At 40.8% G+C, this 27,191-nt stretch overlaps 2 protein-coding genes across 3 annotated transcripts; both read right to left on the bottom strand.

Annotated features, from left to right (window-relative positions):
- Positions 1 to 8,150: 8,150 nt before the first annotated feature.
- Positions 8,151 to 18,073, bottom strand: LOC118365889 (uncharacterized). 2 transcript variants are annotated; one of them, XR_008089106.1, is made up of 10 exons: positions 17,981 to 18,073; positions 17,676 to 17,750; positions 17,359 to 17,500; positions 17,019 to 17,113; positions 15,339 to 15,653; positions 14,743 to 15,114; positions 14,125 to 14,222; positions 13,851 to 13,962; positions 13,015 to 13,694; positions 8,151 to 8,215 (listed from the first exon to the last, which is right to left on the bottom strand). XR_008089106.1 is itself a non-coding variant. In XM_035748191.2 (9 exons), the coding sequence occupies exons 1-9, from the start codon at positions 18,012 to 18,014 to the stop codon at positions 13,675 to 13,677; spliced, it is 1,263 nt and encodes a 420-aa protein (XP_035604084.2). In that variant the 5' UTR covers positions 18,015 to 18,073; the 3' UTR covers positions 12,358 to 13,674. The 2 variants fall into 2 exon arrangements, 1 of the variants encoding a protein (XP_035604084.2); XM_035748191.2 differs by lacking the exon at positions 8,151 to 8,215 and having other exon boundaries at positions 12,358 to 13,694.
- A 6,440-nt stretch (positions 18,074 to 24,513) lies between these two features.
- Positions 24,514 to 27,162, bottom strand: LOC118365972 (lithostathine-like). The gene is made up of 3 exons (XM_035748262.2): positions 26,994 to 27,162; positions 25,257 to 25,631; positions 24,514 to 24,968 (listed from the first exon to the last, which is right to left on the bottom strand). Exons 2-3 carry the CDS (start codon positions 25,585 to 25,587, stop codon positions 24,958 to 24,960), a joined length of 342 nt encoding a protein of 113 aa, XP_035604155.2. The 5' UTR covers positions 25,588 to 25,631; positions 26,994 to 27,162; the 3' UTR covers positions 24,514 to 24,957.
- Positions 27,163 to 27,191: the final 29 nt, after the last annotated feature.

The following is a 27,191-nucleotide window of genomic DNA, read 5'->3' as shown; positions in this document are numbered from 1 at the left end:
TTTGTAACCTGTGTTTGTGCGTTCTCCCAGCTTCATGCAAAGCAGGTAGCCTTCTGAAAACCCAATGCAAATCAAATGTAGAAGGGCTACTGTTATGTGTTACCTGCATGGCTATATGGCATTCTAATTCCCAGAAATGGTGCAATGGAATTCTGGGCAAATGCCAGATGTGCTGGTCCATTTTAGCCCAGTGGGCCTGTCTAACTTCGTTTTTTTTTGCGCAAAATAATAATTATATATGGCTTATAAAATGGGGGCCTCATTATATTTGAGAGAGCTAAGTTTAATGTGCGCAAGCAGGAGCAGGGTGAAAGCAACAACAGTTTTATCACAGCTGTTCACAAGCCAGCGGAACATTGTCAGTTTGGCGATGTCAGGGAAAAGCTGATCCGAGATTGGATTGAAGTGGGAATAAGAAATATCTCACTTTCTGAAAAGTTAGTTAGTTTCCCAGCCTACCTTGTCCAAAGCTGTAAACCAGATTAGGAAGAGTGAGTCAGTAAAAAGACAGCAGACGTGCTGCGCCGCAGCAGCTCCTTGCAGAGCGAAGAAAGTGAGGAAACAAATGTGTTTTCATACAGAGCTAAAAAAAACAGGGGAACACAGAACAGAGACAGACGTGTAGAAAACCACCATAGACAGCACCAGTAACTAGTTCAAGTGTTTGTCGCAAACGTGGGAAATCTCCTTTCCACAGCTGGATAGATTGCCCAGCAAAGGATGCGGAATGCAGGGAATGTCACAGGAGAGGACACTTTTCAGCTGTCTGTTGATCAAAGCAAATGCATGAGGTCTCAGAGGAGGAACAGCAGCTACGGCAGGACAGCATCTTTCAGGGAGCAGTAAGGGAAAACGATGCTGGCTGGCACTCAGACATTAATCTCAATGGGGAGGTTGTGTCATTTAAACTAGACACAGGGGCAGCAGTGACAGCAATACCAACTAGGCTGTATAGCTATAGCAGAGATGGCCCTTTGCTCTCTACAAACTAAAAAATGTACGGGCCCAGTAATAAGATATTACCAGTGGTAGGGCAGTTGGTGAGTAAACTGGAGAGTAAAGACAAAAGTACCATCCAGCCTGTCTTCGTCATAGACTCTCTGGTCAGACCGTTGCTGGGGCTACCAGCAATTGAAGCTTTGCAACTCCTAGAGAGAGTGGGCGAACTGGAGGACCCAGGGGAGGTTTTTAAACATACATTCCCAAAAGTGTTTTCTGGCCTAGGAAGGCTAAAAAGTGACTAGAAAATCCACCTGAAAGAGGATGTGGTCCCCTAATCCCTTACCACCCCCGATGCGTGCCTATCCCTTTATTGGCCAAAGTAAAGGAAGAATTCGGCAGGATGGAAGAAATTGGGTCTGTATCTAAAATAGAGAGTCCCACTGACTGGTGTGCAGGGATGGTGGTGGTCCCAAAAGCCAATGGGTACATAAGGATCTGTGTGGACATGACTAACTTGAGGCAATCTGCAGAGAGAGAAACACAAATGGAGTAGTCACTGGCTCATTTGGATGGCTCAAAAGTCTTCACAAAGCTGGATGCCCGATCAGTCTTCTGGCAGATGCCCTTGTCACCAGAGTAGGACGCTCACGACGTTTATAACACCGTTATAAACTGTACTGTTTTAACCTTTTACCATTTGGAATCGCTTCCGGTCCTGAGCATTTCCAAAGACGCATGTCCCAACTTTTGGATAGGCTGAGTGGCATCATAGTCCATGCAGACGACGTGCTCGTGTGCGGATGGGACAGAGCAGAACATGATGTGCCCGTCCCCCAGAACTTGGCTGAAATCAGGACCTTCTTAGGCATGACCACATATTTGGATAAGTTCCTCCCACAGTTTTCAGATACAACCAAACCCCTGAGAGACTTACTAGCCAAAGAGAATGACTGGTCATGGGGTCACATGCAACAGGTGGCGTTTGATAAAATCAAAGGAGACCTGGCCTCACAGAGAGTGCTCGCCCAGTACCGTCCCCACGCTAAGACAAAGGCAACAACATACCTTGTGTCAATTGAAGCTTATCCTCAATACTGAAAATCTAAACTAATGGTGTTTTCTAAAGCAAGAAATAGACCTCTGAACCTTTCACCTATTACTACCTGTCAGGGCAAGGAGATTGAGGTTGTAACCTCATATAAATATCTTGGAATTTTAATTGATGACGGCCTCTCTTTTAAATTGCATATTCAACAACTTACAAAAACATTGAAGCTGAAATTGGGATTTTATTTTAGGAATAAGGCCTGTTTTTCATTTGAAGCCAGAAGGAGGCTAGTATCAGCTACATTTATGCCTTTACTAGACTATGGGGATATTTTATATATGAATGCCTCCGCTCAGTGTTTAAGATAAATTGACACCCTTTACATTGGCACTTTGAGATTTATTTTAAACTGCAAAACCCTTACGCACCACTGCACTTTGTATACCAGGGTTGGCTGGCCTTCTCTAGTCACCCACTTCTCTAGTTCTCTAGCTCAGGCACTGGTATACTTTTATTTACAAAGCCATTTTGGGTTTATTACCTTTTTATTTGGCCATTTGTATTGTTCAGAAATGTGGTGGGTAGTCTCTTTCTTTGCTGGACTTTATCCTGCTAACTGTTCCAAATGTGGCGTCCAATAGCATACACCTTACAAAGCTTATCCGACACGTAGCAAAGGTATGCACAAGTGGAGAAGGAGGCGTTGGCTATCTCATGGGCATGTGAAAGGCTCAGCCAATAACTTATTGGCCAGCAGTTTACAGCAGAGACTGACCACAAACGACTGTTGGCTTAGGGACAAAAGCACTGGATCACTTGCCTCCCAGAGTTCTGCGCTTCCACCTTAGATTGCTGAAGTTCACCTACAAGATGGTGTATGTTTGCTTGGATGAATAAGGTGCCCAGAGTAAACTGCCTGCTGCTCAGGCCCAGTTGCTAATATATGCATATTATTAGTAGATTTAGATAGTTTTAGAAACTGCAGTGTTTTCTGTTTGAATGATGTCTGTGAGTATAAAATAAGTCATATGGCAAGCAAAAACCTGAGAAAAAAATCCAACCAGGAAGTGGGAAATCTGAGGTTTGTAGTTTTTCAAGTCATTGCCTATCGCATATACAGTGTCTATGGGGTCATATTGCACTTCCTAAGGCTTCCACTAGAGGTCAACAGTCTTTAGAACCTTGTTTGATGCTTCTACTGTGAAGGAGGGGGAAATGGGAGCTGAATGAGTCAGAGGTCTGCCAGAGAGGCATGAGGTGACCACGTGCGTTCACGTGAGAGTTGAATTCCATTGCATTTCTACAGACAAAGGAATTCTCTGGTTGGAACATTATTGAAGATGTATGATACCAACATCCTTAAGATTGATTCTATACATCGTTTGACATGTTTCTATGGACTGTAACGGAACATTTTGACTTTTCGTCTGCTCGCGCCTCATGAATTTGGATTACTGGGCTAAATGCGTGAACAAAAGGAGGTATTTGGACATCATTGATGGACTTTATCGAACAAATCAAACAGTTATTGTGGAACTGGGATTCCTGGGATTGCATTCTGATGAAGATCATCAAAGGTAAGTGAATATTTATAATGCTATTTCTGACTTCTGTTGACTCCACAATATGGCTTGTTTTGTTGTCTGAGCGCTGTACTCAGATTATTGCATGGTGTGCTTTTTGAAATCTGACACAGCGGTTGCATTAAGGAGAAGTTTATCTAAAGTTCCATGAATAACACTTGTATTTTCATCAACATTTATGATGAGTATTTCTGTAAATTGATGTGGCTCTCTGCAAAATCACCAGATGTTTTGGACCTACTGAACATAACGCGCCAAAGTAAACTGTTTTTTTTTAATATAAATATGATATATATATATATGATATAAATATGACTTTATCGAACAAAACCTACATGTATTGTGTAACATGAAGTCCTATGAGTGTCATCTGATGAAGATCATCAAAGGTTAGTGATTCATGTTATCTCTATTTCTGCTTTTTGTGACTCCTCTCTTTGGCTGGAAAAATGGCTGTGTTTTTCTGTGACTAGGTGCAGACCTAACATAATCGTTTGGTGTGCTTTCGTCGTCAAGCCTTTTTGAAATCGGACTCCGTGGTGGGATTAAAATCTTTAAAATGGTGTAAAATACTTCTATGTTTGAGGAATTTAAATTATGAGATTGCTGTTGTTTTGAATTTGGCGCCCTGCACTTTCACTGGCTGTTGTCATATCGATCCCGTTAGCGTGATCTAAGCCATAAGAAGTTTTAACAGAGGAGGAGCAATGTCTAGAGGGTGAGGTACAGGTGTCCATTAATGGAATAAGGGACAGCCTATCTGCATCTCAGACCAAACTGCAGCAGATTGCAGAGGAGCAACAACGAGACCCCATCTGCTGACAGATAGTACAGCAGTGCAAAAAGGGATGGCCCAGGCAGGAACTGCCTCAGCTGCTGAAACCCTATTGGGTGCACTAAAGTAACTTCCACTGTAATGGATACCTTCTCATGAAAGGACAACAGATAGTGATCCCAGAGACTCTACAACCAGAAATGCTAAACAGACTGCACGAGGGACACATGGGGATAACCAAATGCAGATTGAGGGCTCGACAGTCGGTGTGGTGTCTTGGTCTGAGTACTTAGATTGCCACGCTGGTGGCCCGGTGTGAGGTGTGTGCAAAATGTCGACCTTGTCATCCTTGACACGACTTCCGCCGAAGTCGGTCCCTCTCCTTGTTCGGGCGACGTTCGTCGGGTGACATCACCGGCCTTCTAGCCATCACCGATCCACTCTTCATTTTCCATTTGTTTTGTCTTACACACCTGGTTTCAATCCCGCCATTTACTTGTTCATTATTTAACCTGTTAACCTCTGTTAACCTCTGCTCCCCCATGTTTGTTTGTGAGTGATTGTTTGGTTGTAATACGGTCCGTTATTGTGGGCTCGTATTCTTGTGTTGCATTTGTAATTACTTGAGTAAATATTGTTCATTACTCATATCTGCTGTCCTGCGCCTGACTCCTCTTCACCAGCTACACACAGGCAATATTACAATCCTGAACCAATGATGGCAACGGAGCTGCCAAAACGGCCATGGCAAAAGGTAAGGGCAGATATGTTCTATTGGAAAAATTACACTTATTTGCTATGCTCCACGCTCCTATGTGGTGGAAACGGGCTCAGGCAGAGGAGACACGGAGGAACAAAACACACCTCCAGAGCTCTTCCAGATCTACCAGCCACACATGCTGAGGAGGCCAAAGACAACGCACAAAAAGAGCAAGAAGGAGAAGGAATGCTCACAGAGCCACAAGCTTGTCCAAAAAGCATTCTCACAGAGCCACAAGCCCCGTGAGAATAATACTGGTTTCAGGATGTGAAGTAGCATTTTAAAGAGAATAATACTGGTTTGAGGATGTGAAGTAGCATTTTAAAGAGAATAATACTGGTTTGAGGATGTGAAGTAGCATTTTAAAGAGAATAATACTGGTTTTAGGATGTGAAGTAGCATTTTAAAGAGAACAACACTGGTTCAGGATGTGAAGTAGCATTTTAAAGAGAACAATACTGTTTCAGGGTGTGAAGTAGCATTTTAAAGAGAATAATACTGGTTTGAGGATGTGAAGTAGCATTTTAAAGTGAACAATACTGGTTCAGGATGTGAAGTAGAATTTTAAAGAGAACAATACTGGTTCAGGATGTGAAGTAGGATGTTAAAGAGAATAATACTGGTTTCCAAATTGCATTTCAGTTATGCTTCAGTGGTTCTGAATGTTGAATTCTTGTTCATTGGAGAGGAGAATATGTAATAGGTGTCACACCCTGACCTTAGTGTTCTTTGTTTTCCTTGTTATTTTGGTTAGGTCATGGTGTGACATGGGTGATGTATGTGTTTTCGTCTTGTCTAGGGGTTTTGTATGTTTATGGGGCTGTTGCCTTTCTTGGTGTTTATGTAAGTCTATGGTTGTCTAGATTGGTTATCAATTAGAGGCAGGTGCTATTCGTTGTCTCTGATTGAGAACCATATTTAGGCAGCCGTGTTCTTTGGGTATTTTGTGGGTGATTGTTTCCGTGTCTGTGTTTGTTCGCCACACGGTACTGTTTTCGGTTTTCGTTCGTTTCACGTTTATTGTTTTTGTTTCACCTCTTCAGAGGAAGAGGAGGAAATCTGCCGTGACAATAGGATGGCCCTTGTGGGAATCCGTACCTATATATTACATGCACAGATTAGGCTAGTAAACATGCTGAAGCTAGAAACCCGTTGTCGATTCATCAAGATGTTTCATGCATAACAGCAGTCATCTACATGAACAAGGGCAAAAACCTTCCCCTTGTGTCCCTGGTATCCATGAGCCTTTGTTTCTGATTGCAATAGCTGCTACAGTCAGCAAACCATGACACCAGGGAAAACTAATGATATCCAAATGTTGCATGCTTATATTCCTCATATTGTGTAGCTGCAAGACTCTGTGTTCTATGTTTACCAGAATGGAATTATTATATCATAATAGAAACCACATGCACACATGTAATCCCTAGTGAGAATGGGGAGAGAGAGGTGGCATCTGAAAGTGGATTCAAATTCAAATCAAATTTTATTTATATAGCCCTTTGTACATCCGCTGATATCTCAAAGTGCTGTACAGAAACCCAGCCTAAAACCCCAAACAGCAAGCAATGCAGGTGTAGAAGCACGGTGGCTAGGAAAAACTCCCTAGAAAGGCCAAAACCTAGGAAAAAACCTAGAGAGGAACCAGGCTATGTGGGGTGGCCAGTCCTCTTCTGGCTGTGCCGGGTGGAGATTATAACAGAACATGGCCAAGATGTTCAAATGTTCATAAATGACCAGCATGGTCGAATAATAACAAGGCAGAACAGTTGAAACTGGAGCAGCAGCACAGTCAGGTGGACTGGGGACAGCAAGGAGTCATCATGTCAGGTCATCCTGGGGCACGGTCCTTGGGCTCAGGTCCTCCGAGAGAGAGAAAGAAAGAGAGAATTAGAGAGAGCATATGTGGGGTGGCCAGTCCTCTTCTGGCTGTGCCGGGTGGAGATTATAACAGAACATGACCAAGATGTTCAAATGTTCATAAATGACCAGCATGGTCAAATAATAGTAAGGCAGAACAGTTGAAACTGGAGCAGCAGCATGGCCAGGTGGACTGGGGACAGCAAGGAGTCATCATGTCAGGTAGTCCTGGGGCATGGTCCTAGGGCTCAGGTCCTCCGAGAGAGAGAAAGAAAGAAGGAGAGAATTAGAGAACGCACACTTAGATTCACACAGGACACCGAAAAGGACAGGAGAAGTACTCCAGATATAACAAACTGACCCTAGCCCCCCGACACAAACTACTGCAGCATAAATACTGGAGGCTGAGACAGGAGGAGTCAGGAGACACTGTGGCCCCATCCGAGGACACCCCCGGACAGGGCCAAACAGGAAGGATATAACCCCACCCACTTTGCCAAAGCACAGCCCCCACACCACTAGAGGGATATCTTCAACCACCAACTTACCATCCTGAGACAAGGCTGAGTATAGCCCACAAAGATCTCCGCCACGGCACAACCCAAGGGGAGGGTGCCAACCCAGACAGGATGACCACAACAGTGAATCAACCCACTCAGGTGACGCATCCCCGGATTAGGCTACATGAAGCATTCCTGTCTGACATCTGACAGTGCTTGTTAAAGTGGGACCCTATTGGTGCTAAAATGCCATCCCTGCACCTGTCTTACAGATACAAACCCCAATAAGATGGCAGTCTTGTGGTCTATCTGGTCTAGTGGTAATGACACAGCCTCTGGAACACATGTCTATGGTGTTGATAAGGTTTGAATCTGGCCTAGTGATCTTTGATGCAACCTCTGTCTATCTTTCTCTACTGTCATCCTCTCTTTCTATCTTTTTATAGAAAATATACATTTAAAACAAAAAAAATATTATAGTCTTACTTCCAGTGTAAATGAATGATCTCTCCAGAGAGCAGTCTCTATTGTCCATTGAGGAGTGCTCAGTCTGTCCATGTCCCTCATGGGTCAGAGAGCAGCTGTTACTAAGTTATTACATCTACGTTGTCTGATCGAATGTACATTTTGGTTAGTGTATCAAGTTCACATTTGCTAAATAACTAGGCCAACATGATGACTTGGTTTATCAAGTTGATTAATGTATAACAGCCATCAACTACATGAATAAGGGCAAGAACCCCACACCTCTCCCCTGCTATCCATGAGTCTGTTTTTTTGACCACCTAAAATTGGAGACCTCTTACACTTCAGTGTTGTGGTGCAAAAATCCTAGCAAAATGCTTGGCGAATAGAATTAAAAAAGTATTGTCAGATATTATTCATCCAAATCAGACAGGTTTTTACATGGATGATACATTGGAGATAATATAAGACAAGTACTGGAAACAATAGAATACTATGAAATATCGGGGACACCAGGTCTGGTTTTCATAGCTGATTTTGAAAAGGCTTTTGATAAAGTGCAACCGGAGTTTATATATAAATGCCTAGAATATTTCAATTTTGGGGAATCTCTTATAAAGAGGGTTAATGTTATGTATAGTAAACCTAGGTGTAAAATAGTAAATAATGGCTACATCTCAGAAAGTTTTAAACTCTCTAGAGGAGTAAAACAAGGTTGTCCACTATCGGCATATCTGTTTATTATTGCCATCGAAATGTGAGCTCTTAACCAGTTATGCATTAGGGGGCGCTATTACATTTTTGGGATGAAAAACGTTCCCGTTTTAAACAAGATATTTTGCCACGAAAAGATGCTCGACCAGTTATGCATATAATTGACAGCTTTGGATAGAAAACACTCACGTTTCCAAAACTGCAAAGATATTGTCTGTGAGTGCAACAGAACTGATGTTACAGGCGAAACCGAGATAAAGATCCAACCAGGAAGTGCCTCATTTTTATTATTGTTTGATCTAATCTTAAAGGATTAGAAATCCATGGTTTAAAAACTAAGGTGTCATTGTACGCTGATGATTCATGTTTTCTTTTAAAACCACAATTACTTTTTCTATTGCTCTCTGGATTAAAACCAAATTATGATAAATTACGTATTGGTAATATTGGTAATTGGTAATATTACCAATTAAATGGGTATTGGTAATATTACGTATTTGATCACTAAAAAAATGCACATTTTACATTTTACATGTAGTTTACCAATATAATGGTCTGATGGAGATGTGGACATACTCAGTATACAAATCCCAAAAGAAAGAAATGATCTCACTCCAATACATTTTTATAGAAAGTTAGCAAAAAATAGATGAGATCTTGCTACCATGGAAAGGAAAATACCTGTCTATTTGTGGAAAAATTACCCTGATTAATTCTTCAGTCATATCACAGTTTATCTATATGCTTACACCTAGTGACCTGCTTTTTAAATTATATGAACATAAAATATTAAATTTTATTTGGAACGACAAGCCAGATAAAATTAAAAGGGCATGTTTATATAACGAATATGAATTCGGAGGGCAGAAATTATGAAATATGAAGGCATCAGTCATACAAAACGTATGTCACGCCCTGGTCGAAGTATGTATGTTTGTCTTCATTTATTTGGTCAGGCCAGGGTGTGACATGGGTTATTGTGGTGTGTTTTTGTATTGGGGTTTTAGTAGGTATTGGGATTGGGGCTGAGTAGGGTTGTCTAGGAAAGTCTATGGTTGCCTTGAGGCGGTTCTTAATCAGAGGCAGGTGATTTTCGTTGTCTCTGATTGGGAACCATATTTAGGCAGCCATATTCTTTGAGTGTTTCGTGGGTGATTGTTCTTGTCTTTGTGTTTGCACCAGATAGGGTTGTTTTGGTTTTCATTATTTCATTTCATTAATATTGTAGTTTCTGCATGTATAGTTTTTCCTTCATTAAAATATATCATGAATCATCATCACGCTGCATTTTGGTTCGATCCTTGTTCCACCTCTTCGTCAGAGGAGGAGATAGAAGAGAGCCGTTACAACATATACTTAAATCCAAACTGGTTCTCTAGTAAATTGGTGTGAATGTCTCATCCTATGTTCAAGAAGGGCCTTTTTCCCTTTATTCAGATTACACCTAATCACTTTAGGTTGTTTGAAAAGGAAATAATCTCCAAAATATCTCTTTTTTTTAAACAAGCCTTAGAAAGTTGGTTGCAATTTCAGTTTAAACCACCTGAAAAGACAGAACAAATAATACAAGAAATATTGTGGTTAAATTCAAATATACTAATTGATTAAAAAAAATGTATTTTTCGAAGAATTGTTTAAAAAAGGTATAATTTTTGTGAATGATATCATAAATACGACTGGTGGAGTTATGTCACACATGCAGCTAACACAGTGTTACGACTTGGTCATTGTACTTTGTGTTTTCGTTATATATTTGGTCAGGCCAGGGTGTGACATGGGTTTATGTTATTGTATTTTCGTATTGGGGTTTGTAGTATTTGGGATCGCGGCTGATTAAGGGTGTTGTATAGGCTTGGCTGCCTGAGGCGGTTCTCAATCAGAGTCAGGTGATTCTCGTTGTCTCTGATTGGGAACCGTATTTAGGTAGCCTGGTTTCGCTTTGTATTTCGTGGGTGATTGTTCCTGTCTCTGTGTAGTTTCACCAGATAGGCTGTAATTAGGTTTCACGTTCCGTTTGTTGTTTTGTATTTTGTATCGTTATTTCATGTGTCACTTTTCTATTAAAGTCATGACTAACCACTACGCTGCATTTCGGTCCGACTCTCTTTTGACAAACGAAGAACGCCGTTACACACAGACATATGGAAATGTCTACTCTACCCAAAATTACAACCAATAATAATCCATTATCTCATTCCAGTCAGCACTCTCTCTCCTTGCAACTGCTGGGTTGCCAGGTTCGTTTCCAGGGCAAGCATTACCACAAAAATGGAAGAGGCAAGTATAGAAGGGGAAAAAAGTAAGGAACTTGTACACCGGCCATGACGGGTCAGGGAGCAGCAGTTACTAGCACCCAGGTTAGGCTCAGACACAGTACGGAAAGGGGTCCCCATTGAACCACTGCCACATTCTGGTAGAAGACTTCCAGTAGAGTCTTCCAGTCCGATCCACATTTCAAACTGCTGTGTCTATGTTTTGCTTGGAATGCTGTGTTATTCTCTTGGGTGAGGATTCTCTCTAAGTCATCTCCATTGGCTCGGCAAACAGTCTGTGCCCGTTCCCACGTCAATGAACCTTGACCCATGTAATATTTAAGCTCTGAGTTTGATTGTGTGCTTAAGGATAGAAAATACACATTTGTCCTAAAAATGTCCTGAAAAAGACAGACTTTGATGTTAAATAATGTACCTAGATGGTAGTCAAAGGATACTGTAACTCATAAAGGTGACATGATTTGAAATGTACTATGTACTGTACCAAGGTATTATGAATGATTAACCCCCTTTAAGTAAAGTGTTTTCATTACTTTGAAGTAATAGTTTACAAATATCAGACAAGGGAGAGAATGGATGAAAAATCAACCTACTTTTCTGTCAAACAAAGGACCCCATACGTTTGTTATACATTCATGAGCAGCACACATTACATTGTGTGTATTCCAATATCCCAGTTTGGAACAAAATGCATGGTATTGGGATTGGACCCAGACAGGATCAGTGAGGTTCTGTGCTGACACTGCTCTCAGAGCTGCTATCTGGTCCTCAGCATTGAAGATGGTGGCCAGTTCCTCATAGTCCTGCCTGCAGAACTGCTGGGCTTCAGCCATGCTCCTCCCCTCACTACCCAGAGTAAACACTAGGATCTCTACTGCTGGGCCTGTGTGAACAGACAAAGCACAGGGGTGATTCCTCATGGAACTAGAACCAAAAAAGTTCAGAACTTTTTGGGATTTTCACAACGACATCGATGCACTTATTGATGAAGCCAATGACAGATGTGGGGTACTCCTCAATGTCATTGGAGGAGTCCCGAAACATATTCTAGTCTGTGCTAGCAAAACAGTCCTGTAGCTTGGCATCTTCTTCATCTGACCACTTTTTTATTGATCTAGTCACTGGTGCTTCTTGCTTTAATTTTTGATTGTAAGCAGAAATCAGGAGGATATAATTATGGTCAGATCCGCCAAATGGAGGGCGAGGGAGAGCTTTGCATTTCTGTGTGTGGAGTATGGCGGAATACAGCTCATTCAATGCTATCTTAGTCCCAGCCTCTGTGTCACGCCCTGGCCATAGAGAGGCTTTTATTATCTATTTTGGTTAGGCTAGGGTGTGGCTAGGATGGGCATTCTAGTTTCTTTATTTCTATGTTTTCTGTTTCTATGTTTTGGCCGGGTATGGTTCTCAATCAGTGACAACTGTCTATCGTTTAAGACCATGGCCACTCATATTGAACAATATGATAACCACACATTGCATTACAATCATAACTCAAACCTCAGTGTTTAGAGAAGCTAGGTGAGGTGAAGCATGGGCCCCAGCCAGAGCAATCAATCAGAGTAGATATCTTCCGTCTGAAAAATATTTACCAGTATTTTGAATATAAAAGAGAGGGAGTTCAAGATCAGAGGTCAGTTGATCAAGATATTTCATAATTAGACAGCAGTAGCCTGTACATAGTACAATAAGAGCATACTGCAGTGTAATTACAACTACCCCTGTCTATGCATTTGGCTAGAAACATGCTGTTTGAATATAGGAGTATCATAGTATCCAGTGATCATAAGTAAAGTCCTGTTTTCTATGCAGTACCTGCAGAGCTATGGCAGCCTAATACCCAATTGTGTTAACAAAAGCCTATAGTTCCTGATATCCTATTTAGTTGGAGTTTAGTGTCATAAGTAGTTAGGATGTGCTTTTACTTCCCTGTCTTTATGTCAATTTAGATAAATGCTAAATAACAACATGATAAATTAAATGTAGGTTGTCAAATCTTAGTGAAGGTACAAACTGATCTGTGGTGTTTGGTTTATCAAGGTGATTAATGTATAACAGCCATCAACTACATGAATAAGGACAAGAACCCCACACCTCTCCCCTGCTATCCATGAGCCAGTGTTTATGACTGTAATAGCTGACCCAGTCAACAAACCATGACAAAAGGGAAAATTATGATATACAAACGTTGATTAGCTTGATAACATGGATAGTGTCATTCTGTCACACCCACAACATTCTCTCTGTCTCCATCTTTACAGTTCTCTGAACCATGCCACCTGGAAGTGGGCACGTACTTCTACGTTGTGATTTGTGTCCCCATCTCACCATTCTTGCTGGAGGGTGAAAATAATGGTAATACTGATGCCACTAATTAAAACATATTCGACAGTTACATCCATGAGTGAGTGTGTAACATCATTATGAAGAATTATACAATGCAGATCCCTCACTAAAAGGTGTTACTATGCATGTTTAAACTACAAACTTCTCTTCATTAATCAAATTGACCTCATGTACAACAAACATTATTACATTAAATTCATACACCAAGTCTAATTTGATTTTACAATAGTAAAACATTGTAGAGTTTAAAACTAGCCTAACATAACTTGACATCTTATTTCTAAGACAATGTTATTGATATACGGTCATATATTATGAGGTACTAGGATTATTTACAGAGAGCTTGACTATTTTAGTTTTCCTGGACCTTCCATCCCTCTCCTGTTGCATCATCAGGGCTGGTCCTCTTCATCCAGACCCACAGTGACCTAAGAAAACAAACACAACAGTACAAAGACTCTCACTGGAATTAGTTCATGAACACCTTGCTTCATTTCCATACTGTCAATGGGATGCAAAACCTAACACACTGTACAAGGGACTCTGAACAGCATACTCGTAACCGACAAAAAAAAAGTGTTTACCTTCTTCAGGGCTTCCAAGTTCAACTATTTTGTGAAAAACTTCTCCATTCGGCAGTTCTCTCCAGCGCAGGTCTTTGAGGAAGTTCCCGTTCTTGGCAAACTCCTTTCTGATCTGTGAGATATGATCAAACCAGATAATGTCAGCAGCCCTCATTTTAATACAGCATCCTAAATGTAATTCTATGTGATTTTAGTTTTATTCCTAATCATGAGAAGAGTGAAATGAGTGAGGATGACGTTGATTTCTGATGTGGGAGATGTAGGACTACTGTACCTGCTCCAACATCTGTTCCTTTACCACCGGGTCATTGAGGTCAGCTCCTGAGTTAGATTTCAGAGACATCCTTACAATGGTCTGCTTGATTCTCTTTTCTAGAGGAACATATGAATGATACGATGAGAAAGCCACTCAAATGAGATTCAACTTATTTGTCAATAAATAATAAACTTTTCTTTCAATGTTCTTTAAAGGCTGTAAATTACTTTGTAACTGTGTAGTAGCAATCCTCTGTGTTCTATGTTTACCAGTATGGAACTATCATATCATATTAGAAACCACATGAACAAACATTTGCATTTGTTCCTAGTGAGAGTTGGGAGAGAGAGGTGGCTGGAATAGGCTACATGTAGCATCTCAATGTCCCATGTGACAGTGTTTACTGCAGTGGGACCCTACTGGGGCAAAAATGCCGTCCCTGTTCCTGTATTACGACCCCCAATGTCCCCATTGAGATGGCAGTCTTGTGGCCTGTCTGGTCTAGTGGTAATGCCACAGCCTCTGGAACACGTCTATGGTGTCAGAAAAGGTTTGAATCCAGTCTAGTGCTCTTTGACTCAACCTCTGCCTGTATTTTCCTCTCTCTATCTGTTCAATAAAACATGTCAGTCTTACTTCCAGTGCAAAGGAACGGTCTCTTCAGAGAGCAGTCTATCTTGTCCAGGGAGGCGTGTTCAGTCTGTCCATGGCCCTGACGGGTCAGGGAGCAGCAGTTACTAGCACCCAGTTGAGGCTCAGACACACAGTATGGGAAGGGGTCCCCATTGGTCCACTGCCACGTTCTGGTAGAAGTCTTCCAGTAGAGTCCGATCCACATATCAAACTGCTGTGTTTCTGTTATGCTTTGGAATGCTGTGTAATCCTCTTGGGTGAGGATGCTCGCTAAGTCATCTCCATTGTCTCGGCAAGCCGTCTGTGCCCCCTCCCACGTCAATGAACCTTGACCCATGTAATATTTAAGCTCTGAGGAATTGTTTGATTGTGTGCCTAAGGACAGAAAATACACAATTGTCCTAAAAATGTCTGAAAGACACAGACATTGATGTTAAATAAATGTACCTAAATAGTTGTCAAAGGATACATTATTTGAAATGTACTTTCCCAAGGTGTTCTGAATGAATAACCCTATTCAAGTAAAGTGTTTACATTACTTTGGAGTAATAGTTTACAAATATCAGACAAGGGAGAGAATGGATGCAAAATCAACTTACTTTTCTGGCACACAAATTGACATGGATTTGTGCAATCTCTCAAACCCCATACTTTTGCACTTTGTCCATGAACAACACACTTTGCATATGGTGGATTCCAATAGCCCACTCTGGGACAAAAAGCATTGTATTGGGAGTGCACCCAGGCAGCGTCAGTGAGGCTCTGTGCTGACACTGCTCTCAGAGCTGCTATCTGGTCCTCAGCATTGAAGATGGTGGCCAGTTCCTTGTAGTACTCCCTGCAGAACTTCTGGGCTTCCGCCATGCTCCTCCCCTCACTAACCAGAGTAAACACTGGTATCTCTACTGCTGGACCTGTGTGGACAGACAAAGCACGGGGTGATTCCTCATGAAACTAGAACCAAATAAATACAGAACTTTTGGTGATTATCACTAAATATAATCCATAGAATGGTCCGTTAGAGGAAGGATTGTTGACACAAACTGAGTGTGCAAAACATGCTCTTTCCATGACATAGACTGACCAGGTGAATTCAGGTGAAGCTATGTTCCCTCATTGATATCACCTGTTAAATCCACTTCAATCAGTGTAGATGAAGGGGAGGAAGTTAAAGAATGATGTTAAAGGATGTTAATTTGAAACATGGATTGTTTGTGTGCAATTTAGAGGGTGAATGAATGGGCAAGACAAAATATTTAAGAAGGATGTTAAAGCCTTGAGACAATTGCAATATGGATTGTTTATGTGTGCCATTTAGAGGGTGAATGGGCAAAACAAAATATTGAAGTGCCTTTGAACAGGGTATGGTTGTAGTTGCCAGGCACACCTGTTTGAGTATGTCAAGAACAGCAAAGCTGCTGGGTTTTTCAAGCTCAACAGTTTCCATGTGTATCAACAATGTTTATCACCCAAAGGACATCCAGCCAACCTGACACAACTGCGGGAAGCATTGGAGTTAACATGGGCCAGCATCCCTGTGGATCGCTTTCGACACCTTGTAGATTCCCCAACGAATTGTACCGATGAATTGAGGTTGTTCTGAGGGCAAAATGGGGTGCAACTCATAATATACTCTACGTCCATATCAAAGTTCCAGACTGGGATCTCTGCTACTTTTAGCGTTATGGGATTCAAAAATTATGTTAAACTATATTATTGCACAAAGAGTCCATGTAATTTATTATGTGACTTGTTCAGGCCATTTTGCTCCTGAATTTATTTAGGCTTGTCATAACAAAGTGTTTGAATACTTATTGACTCAAGAGATTACAGCTTTTCATTTTTGATTAATGTAAAAAAAAATATATAAACATAATTCCACTTGGAGTCTTAAAGGAAGACTGAGTAAGGTCAGAATGTCACAAATATTCCAACTTCAGAAAGATACTTCTCAACTCTGCTTCAAGGTACAAATGCCAAATACGGTTCAATTCAACAATCCTTCCTCTAAAGGACACCTCTATGGATGAAACTTTTGTTTGGGTTTTGGTAGGAATCACCCACGACCTGACATCAATGTTAATATAAAACTACTTTGGATTTAAAATGGAGCTGAGGTTATTTGAAGCTCAATAAACCTCATTTCATACTAATGTTGTTGAGCTAGATCACTCCATCTCAATTTAGAGCTCATTTACAACTCATCGACAATGTGAATGCTGAAAACATGTTTAAGAATTGTAAGTAATATGTGTACAGTTTGTTATATTGGTCCATACCTTCACTGCAGCCCTTCCTAGTGTAACCAGATATGATTCCTGGATTGTTTGTCATAGTTGGTTGAGCAAGGGAATACTTTTGATAGCAATGGAATCTGTTTTGAAAGTAAAAGACAATACTGATGCACTTCCTATGTCATTTCTATTTTACATTTAAAAAAAGTTGTAATCAATGTAGTTGTAAACAAATACTGTATATCATTTTGATCTCATGCATAGTCAGTCCATGAGAGAGGTGACATTTCTCTAGCCTTCAACTATTTATCCTTCAACTATTTACGGAAAGAAGTGGTGCGACCACCACCCAAACAGGCAACCCAAATACTCAAATAGATTATACTCTTTAACCACGTAGCTGAAGTAGGAACACTGAGAGTTCTGAGTGCAGGCAAGCTGGCAATGATGGTGGTCCCATTCATACACCGACAGAATGTCATTCCCACCAAAGTCTTTTCCAACCAGGAATCCCTGTGAGCAGTGAGCTGTTGAATAGGGGCAAATGTGGTTTTCAATTAGATTACAAGTAAATTAAAAATACTACCACAATAGTGACAGAAATGGCTTTGTCCATGCTCAATATTACAATTTTAGATTGATTTACACTAAACCATGAAGGATATGTCTTATCTTATAAAGCATATTAGCATGTTCACTCACATGGTTCAACTGCTCTTGTGTCACTGAAGGACTCATCCAAGGACTGCTGGCTGAAGAAGAGGTCAGGGGCTGCACCTGGGCAAATAAAACATTCCCACACTGTAAATTTAACAAGAAAGATCACAAAAAGTAATGTGTATGTTGTATCTGTTACACATGTATAACATGTACATAGATAGTGAGATCTAAAAACATGGATATGTATCACAATAGAGCAAATAAGGTAACTATATCAGCATACTGTGGTCAGTCTAGCTGATGTTTTTAGTTTAAAGATGTTGGAGAAAAGGGAAGACAATTCTTACCCAGAAACACTGCCAACACTGTTGGGAGCCACATAGCCACTGAAAAGATGTAAAAGGGGCAAGAAGGTGTTTGCCTGTTTTAGAAAATATTTTATAAATATGTAAAAGAAACAAGATGATAAATAAGGATTTTGTGATAGAGAAAAGAGATGCCGAATGCAAACTGTTATGGAAGAGAAGTCTCTCGTGACAGCCTGAACATTGAGCAGCTGATTTGTTTCTGGATGAACAAGATGAATGTAAAAACTACAGTATGTAAAATAGCCAGTGGATTTAACTAGGCAAATAGAGTATGATACTCTGACTAATTTGACAGGGAAAGAGTGACTAAAGTGACTTGATTCAACCTTTCTCCTCCTCCTTCTGTCCTCAAGAAATATGAAACGTTTGTTGTGATGCTTTTAAATATTCATATTATGACATAAATAAAATGTACTGTTTTGGATGATTTTGAGTGAAATCAGGAGTAACTGTACCTTTGCCTTTCACCTTTAACAGGAAAACGTCTGTTTTGCTCAAATTCTACCTCTGAATCTTTTGGAAAAAAGTATTCTGTAATGAGGCATTCAATATTTGACAAAGTGACACACAATCTTGTGTGTCGTTGGAGTGGGTTCAGCTGCAGACTGTGTGAGCCAAATTGTATGTAGAACTAAGTGCTGACCCCTGATATATGAGTTCAATTCCACCCAAGCTGGCTAGGTGTCACTTCCTGAACTAAGTTCCTTTTGTATGTCTCTATTTTAGTTTGGTCAGGGCGTGAGTTGGGGTGGGCATTCTATGTTTTGTGTTCTATGTTTTCTATTTCTATGTGTTTGGCCTGGTATGGTTCCCAGTCAGAGGCACCTGGCAATCGTTGTCTCTGATTGGGAACCAAAGTTAGACAGCCTGTTTTTCCCACTTGAGTTGTGGGTAGTTGTTTTCTGTCTCTGTGTCTCTACCAGACAGGAGTGTTTCGGTTGTTCTTTTGTTTACATTGTGTTTCAGTGTTCACTTATCGAAATAAATCTAACATGGACACTTACCACGCTGCATCTTGGTCCTCTCCTTTCAACAACCGTTACACTCGGGATCATAAATGAATGCTCTGTTAACTATTTAAGTAAAACAATACATTTTGCGGGCAGAATCCCTTTTTTTTACTTGAGCTATATAGATTAGAAACAAATAGTACCGTATGTCATTGATCAAGTTAAGTGATATGATAAAATTATAGCTGGCATGCTGGTGCAGTATTGCCATGCCATTACATAATTATTTTTAATCAACACATTTTCTGACTGACTCTCTGCTTGATAAATATTCCATTATGAGAGTCACTGTGATCCAACCTAGGCATATTTACAAGATAACAACTTTAAAATAATGCTTTTTGACACCAAAATATCAGCCATGATGTGAGATGTTATAGTGAGAAAGGGCTTGTAATATCCCATTAGTTAAAGCAAAATGAAACATACCTCTATGGCTCCTCTCTCTGCAAGGCTTGTTTGGTTTTGATGAGCAGACAGGTGGAGAAGTACTGTAGCTGGAGTGTTTATGAAGAGGATCTGCTCTCCTCCTCCTTTGAACACACCCTTGTGTCAGTCAACATCATCAAGCCTCCTCCCTGTTGTCTTGCTGAAAGATCCTTCTAGAAAGAGTGGACCCACCAAAACTGTGTTAATGTCCCTATATTGTAAATCAAATGACCTAAAAGGGAGACTCCACTTAAATTGTAAATTGTAAATTTGTATTTGTTTCATTAAATTGTAATTAATTAATATGTTGTAGTCTGTAATAGATTTCTTTCTCATTTTTAGTGTCACGTTGTACTATTTTTAAGTTCTGGTAGGAGCCAAAACATTTGAAAAATTCCAACATTTACATGAAGATAACAATTTATTTTTGGTTGGCATATGACCAAGACAAGAGTTCCAATCCCCAAGGAGATATACACCGAGGGCACAGGAACACCTGCTCTTTCCATGACATAGACTGACCAGGTAAATCCAGGTGAAAGCTATGATCCCCTTATTGACGTCACTTGTAAATCCACTTCAATCAGTGTAGATAAAGTGGAGGAGACAGGTTACAGAATGATTTTTAAGCATTGAGACAGTTGAGACATGGATTGTGTGCCTGCCATTCAAAGGGTGAATGGGCAAGACAAAATATTTAATTGCCTTTGAAAGGGGTACGGTAATAGGTGCCAGGCACACCGGTTTGAGTGTGTCAAGAACTGCAACTCAATATTAGGAAGGTGTTCCTAATAATTTGTCCACTCAGTTCAGATAACCTGATATGTTCTGCTCTTCATTTGATTGGGAAATCAAGACTTTGCGCTTAGGGAAATGATGGGTAAATCTCAGTAGAAAATGTTCACGTCAGTTCTTCCCCTGTAATGGCATTAACCCTAAATCTGTCTTTCTGGAAGAGGTATACTAATTTTTGGGCCCTCTTGACTAGGTTAGGTTTCCTTTAGTGACTTTAAATAACATATCAAGCATGCATGGCCATTGCCATTTGCCTTTTAAGGCCATGGACACACATATTGAACAATATGATAACCACATATTACATTACAATAATAACGCACACCTCAGTGTTCAGAGCGTCGAGGTGAGGGAAAGCATTGGGGCCCCAGCCAGACCAATCAATCCGTTTTATTTACTAGAGGGAGGGAGTTCAAGATCAGAGGTCAGTTGATCAAAATTAGACCGCAGTAGCCTGCACATGCTACAATAATAGCATACTGCAGTATAATTACAATTACCCCTGTCTATGCCAATAGCTAGAAACATGCTGTTTGAATACATGAGTATTATAGACCTTCCAGTGATTGTATATCAAGTCCTGTTTTATTTGTGGTACCTGCAGGGCTATGGCAGCCTAATACCCAATTGTGTTAACAAAGTGCTATGTAATTCTGTATTTTCCAAAGCCCATAGTTCCTGATAGCTTACTTAGTTGGAGTTTAGTGTTACAAGTAGTTACTATATGGTTTTACTTCCCTGTCTTTTTGTCAATTTGGATAAATGCTAAATGACTACATCATTCAAGAAATGTAGGGTGTCGTCTTTTGAACCTTCACTAACTGATTCATGTATAACAGCCATCAACTACATGAATAAGGGCAAGAACCCCACACCTCTCCCCTGCTATCCATGAGTCTGTGTTTATGACCGTAATAGTTGACACAGTCAACAAACCATCACACCAGGGAAAACTAATGAACATACAAACGTTGATTATCTTCATAACATGGATTCTGTTACACCTACAAGAGTTTGTCTGTCTCCTTCTTTACAGTTCTCTGAACCATGCAACCTGGAAGTGGGCACGTAATTCTACATTGTTGTGATTTGTGTCCCCATCTCACCATTCTTGCTGGAGGGTGAAAATAATGATAATACTGATGTCACTAATCAAACGTATTTTATGTCAGAATGTCAACAGTTACATGAGTGAGTTGTGTAACATCATTATGAAGACTTTTACACTCTGAAAATCCCTCACTGTCACTATACATGTGTTAACTACAAACTTAAAAATCCACTTCTCTTCACTAATCAAATTGCCCAACAAGCTATATCACAATACGTTCAAATACCAACAAAACATCTAGATTATAATTGTATGTTGCATTAGTAAAATATAGTCAAATCTAAATCTAGCCTCACTGTAACGGTTGTTTTCATCGCCTGACGACGAGTATGAAATATCGGACCAATGCGCAGCATGGTATGTGTTCATGATGTTATATTACTGAACACTGAAATACAAAATAACAACGTGTAAAAAAACGAAACAGTCCTGCAAGGTGCAGAAAACATTAAACAGAAAATAATCACCCACAACTAAAATGGGGAAAACAGGCTACCTAAGTATGATTCTCAATCAGAGAGAACGAACGACACCTGCCTCTGATTGAAAACCATACCAGGCCAAAAACAAAAACAACATAGAAAAAAAGGACAGACTACCCACCCCAACTCACGCCCTGACCAAACTAACACAAAGACATAATAAAGGAACTAAGGTCAGAACGTGACAGTACCCCCACTGTCCGCGGTGGCGGCTCTGGCGCGGGATGTGGACCCCACTCCACCATAGTCTCTGCCCACTTAAGTGGCGCCTTGGGAGTGCCGACCTCGGATTGGGGACCCTTGCCATGGGTTCCGAATGGATGGGAGATTCCGGTAGCGCCGGACAGGCGGGAGACTTCTGCAGCGCCGGAGTGAAGGGCGATTCCGGCAGCTCCGGAGTGAAGGGCGATTCCGGCAGCCCCGGAGTGAAGGGCGGCTCAGGACAGACGGGCGGCTCTGGCGGCTCAGGACAGACGGGCGGCTCTGGCGGCTCAGGACAGACGGGCGGCTCTGGCGGCTCAGGACAGACGGGCGGCTCTGGCGGCTCAGGACAGACGGGCGGCTCTGGCGGCTCAGGACAGACGGGCGTACCTGGAGGGAGGAGGCGGAGAGACAGCCTGGTGCGTGGGGCTGCCACAGGACCCACCAGGCTGGGGAGACCTACAGGAGGCTTGGTGCTTGGAGGAGGCACCGGATGGACCGGGCTGTGGAGGAGCACTGGAGCCCTGGTGCGCAGCCGTGGCACCACTCCTCCTGGCTGGATCACCATTTTAGCCCGGATTATCCAGAGTGTATGCACAGGTTGAACCGGGCTGTGGGTGAGCACTGGAGATCTGGTGCATACCACTCACACCTCTCCCTAAGGCTCAATACCCACATTCGCCAGGCATAGAACGCACTGCACCCTCCCAGCGCCTCGGTCAGAGACAACGAACGACACCTGCCTCTGATTGAGAACCATACCAGGCCAAACACAAACACAACATTAAAAAAAAGAACAGACTGTGACACTTACTTTATATTTTTGTTTTGTATTTCATAAGAGGAAGCTAACTTTCACAACTTGAATAACAAGGTGTCTGTAATGACACCTCTAGCACTGAGATCTAATCAAATCAAATGTTATTAGTCACATGCGCCGAATACAACAGGTAGCACCTTACAGTGAAATGCTTACTTACGAGCCCCTAACCAACAATACAGCTTCAAAAAATATGGATAGGAATTAGAGATAAAAGTAACAAGTAAATAAAGAGCAGCAGTAAAATGAGAATAGCGAGACCATATACAGGGGGGTACCGATACAGAGTCAATATGCGGGGGCACCAGTTAGTTGAAGTAGTATGTACATGTAGAGTTATGAAAGTGACTACATAGATGACAACAGAGAGTAGCAGTGGTGTAAAGAGGGGGAGAGGGGGTCAGGGGGGGATGCAATGCAAATACTCTGGGTAGCCATTTGACTAGATGTTGAGGAGTCTTATGGCTTGGGGGTAGAAGCTGTTTAGAAGCCTCTTGGACCTAGACTTGACGCTCCAGTACCGCTTAAAGTCTAAGACTAGGGTGGCTGGAGTCTTTGACAAATTTTAGGGCCTTCCTTTGACACCCCCTGGTATAGAGGTCCTGGATGGCAGGAAGCTTGGCCCTCTGTAGTGCCTTGCGGTCGGATGCAAAGCAGTTGCCATACTAGGCTGAGATGCAACCAGTCACGCTCTCGATGAAGCAGTGCCTTAGACTGCTGCGCCACTCGGGAGCCCAGAACATAGATGAATAATTACATAATTACACAGGACTTAAATACTATATTTTCAGTTAATACCTTTTACTTTACCTTTCTTTACTCTGTTTTTAAACAATCAAAGTATTACAGTAAATGATAGGTAAAATAACAATGCTTATGAGTCAGTATATGTAAATATAGTATCATTAAGTAATATAATCTAAAAGAGTTGATAATAAGTAAAAGTAATAGTAATGATAGTAATTGTGGTTTAATAATATAATGATTTGAAATGCAGGCCCTTTCCAGACCCTGAGTGTCTGCAGACTGTCCAGTCTGCCATGTAGAGCCCTCTAGTGGAGATCTGTTAAAACATCACATACAGGTAGTTAACGTTGTGTTATGCTAATGAGCTTGCGGATAGATTTACACAATCCTGGATACAGGTTTTTTTCATAGCTAAACGTGATGCAGAAAACGGAGCGATTTGTCCTAAACAAATAATCTTTCAGGAAAAACTGAACATTTGCTATCTGAGAGTCTCCTCATTGAAAACATCCAAAGTTCTTCAAAGGTAAATTATTTTATTTGAATGCTTTTCTGGTTTTTGTGAAAATGTTGCCTGCTGAATGCTAACGCTAAATGCTACGCTAGCTATCAATACTGTTAAACAAATGCTTGTTTTGCAATGGTTGAGAAGCATATTTTGAAAATCTGAGATGACAGTGTTGTTAACAAAAGGCTAAGCTTGAGAGCAAATAGATTAATTTAATTTCATTTGCGATTTTCATGAATAGTTAACGTTGCGTTATGGTAATGAGCTTGAGGCTGTAGTCACGATACCGGATCCGGGATGGCTCGACGCAAGAAGTTAACTGATTGTGTAGTTGCAAAAATAATTAATTAATTGCTTTTGATTCATCACTCAATGTAATTTCTATGAAGAAGGAAATTCCACACTGATCAAATGCTAAATGGATGTTTATTCAGAACAAAGTTGAAAGGAAGTACAAAATATCAATAATTACATTCTAGCTAAATAGCGTTCTCAAACAGTACAGATCACACAGGAGTTAAATAGTACATTTTCAGTTAATAAGTTTTACTTTACCTTTCTTTACTCTACTTTTAAACAATCAAAGTAGTACAGTAAATTATAGGTCAAATAACAATGCTAATGAGTCAGTCTATTTAAGTATCATTAAGTAATATCATGCAATAGAGATGATAATAATAAGAAAAGTAATAGTAATAGTAATAATAGTATTATTAATAATAGTAGTTATAGTGGTGTAATGATATAATGATTTGAATGGCAGGTTCCTTACAGACCATGATTGTGGTGGTCTATCTAGCAGATCAGTGTGGTGTCTGTCTGCAGACTGTCATAGGTTGTCATGGAGAGCCCTCTAGTGGAGGTCTGTTGAAACATCATATACATGTCATCATATATAAGAGGACATGGATGAGAGGACATCAATGTACAGTATTGTATATGACCAGGCCTTGCCGTTATGTTTTGACTCATATAATCAGAGCATTGCATAAAGTAATACATTGAATTGAGCTGAAATGAGTCAAGGCAGTAAATCTCTATTCCACAGTAAACCATGACAGTTCTATGTAACATTGGTCTATCTGCAACATTCTGAATGTTCCACCCCTCTGAACAAGCCCAAAACAAAATCTCCAAAGTTAAACAACGCACCTTGACAGATGAAGGGTAATTCCTGATGACAGGAAGCATCCAGCCACTTCAGTTCTCCGTTACCAACCCGGACCATCTTACCACAGTGGTAATTTATGGGGTTGAGGGGGAAGCAGCTGTGCCACTCATTGTACTTCACCACCTTATCAACATCACCACTGGTCCACAGCCAGGGGGCGTTCCACTCAAAGATGGACCGCTCCAGACCAATCCACACCCCCCCACATGCCAGCTCCACATTGGCAATGAGCTGGGTCACGTCAGCATGCACAGTCTGGTTGGTGATGTGCACCAGGTTGGACTTGGAGCCACGGCTTCTGCAGAACTCCATGGCATTGATCCAGCTCTTGGACTTGTTGATGTAGTGCAGATAATCTGTATGGACAAAACAAACACATGAAATTGCAATTGTTAAAATTTAAGTTCATAAACCAAAAAACACACAGTGGTGTAAAGTACCTAAATAAAAATACTTGAAAGTACTACTGTCGTGGCAATTTCCTGTATTACCAAATGATGAGAGAGCAAACCACACACCAGTCAGTTATTTAAACTTCATCTTTAATTATATGAGCTTCACCATAGCCCTGTGACTCTCAGATCAATTCAGTGTCTAGAAATGAATTCTCTGAGAGTGCTTACAAAAACCCCTCAACTCACATGACGAACCACAGATCTTAGGAACTTCACAAAGGGCCTTTTACTTGAAAGAGGAGTATCGCATAGCCAGATAGCATTAGCTATAAATTATCGTTCAGTTTGGTCTCTTAGACTAGGTTCTACTTCTCGTTCTCAGTACTTCATATTACCAAAACATTACCTCATCCAATGGCATATATCAATTGTCAATTCTAGATACTCCCATCTCAAATATACCCTCCCCTGGGCAAGTTCACAGAGGGGAGTGAGCCTCTAGGTCATATACTAGGTCAAGATTCATGCAACATCAGAGGGGTAATACAATGGTTCCAGACACTGCCATACTCCTCCCCCCAATGGTAAAAGGAGGGAGTGACTGGAGTACAGACATGGTGGAGCCCTTCACATGGTTTAGAAATAGTTAGACACATTCAAATATGAAGACAATCCTGACCTCTCCCCTCTCTGGGCCCCAAGTGACTATCTCACATAAGAATATTATGAAAGTAAATAAAACATCTTATTTATCAATGCTACCGAACTAATTCTGATTCAGCTACGACACGACTTAAGTAATTTTTGTTGGGTATCTGTACATTAATTTACTATTATAGTTTTGACAACTTTTACTTCTCTACATTGCTAAAGAAAATGATATATGTTTTACTCCTTACATTTTCCATTGACAACTATAAGTACTTGTTACAATTTGAATGCTTAGCTGGACAGAAATGGTCAAATTATCATCCCTGGTCATCCCTTCTGGATCTGATCTGGCAGACTAAGCACAAATGCTTCATTTGTAAATTAGTGTTGGAATGTGCCCCTGACTAAAAAACAAAAAAAAAAACTTTATAAGGAATTTGAAACGATATGTACTTTTACTTTTGATACTTATGTATATTCAGAACCAAATTATTTTACTCAAGTAGTATATTACTAACCAATTGTCATCTTACGTGATGACAAATGGGTACTTCTTACACCACTGAATACAAATACACTCAAGCGCTTATCTGCCATTCAATGTACAACGACTGCCACTTGTGCACCTTTGTGCAGATTGGTAGAGAATGTAGCTCCATGTCTAACACTCACCAGGATGGAGTGGAGAAGACAGACAACAGGGAGAGGATGTGGGATCCCTGTCTGTGGAGGTGGGATTTGATGAACTCAGTTGTCCACTGGAAGTTGACGTTGGTGGTGAGGTGGTGGACTGTCCATTAGTAGTGGTAGTTGGTGAGGTGCTGGACTGTCCATTAGTAATGGTAGGTGGTGAGGTGGTGGACTGTCCAT

The sequence above is a fragment of the Oncorhynchus keta genome, chromosome 33, assembly GCF_023373465.1.
Source record: "Oncorhynchus keta strain PuntledgeMale-10-30-2019 chromosome 33, Oket_V2, whole genome shotgun sequence".
Classification (NCBI taxonomy): Eukaryota; Metazoa; Chordata; class Actinopteri; order Salmoniformes; family Salmonidae; genus Oncorhynchus; species Oncorhynchus keta.
This window is presented reverse-complemented; position numbering and strand designations above follow the sequence as displayed.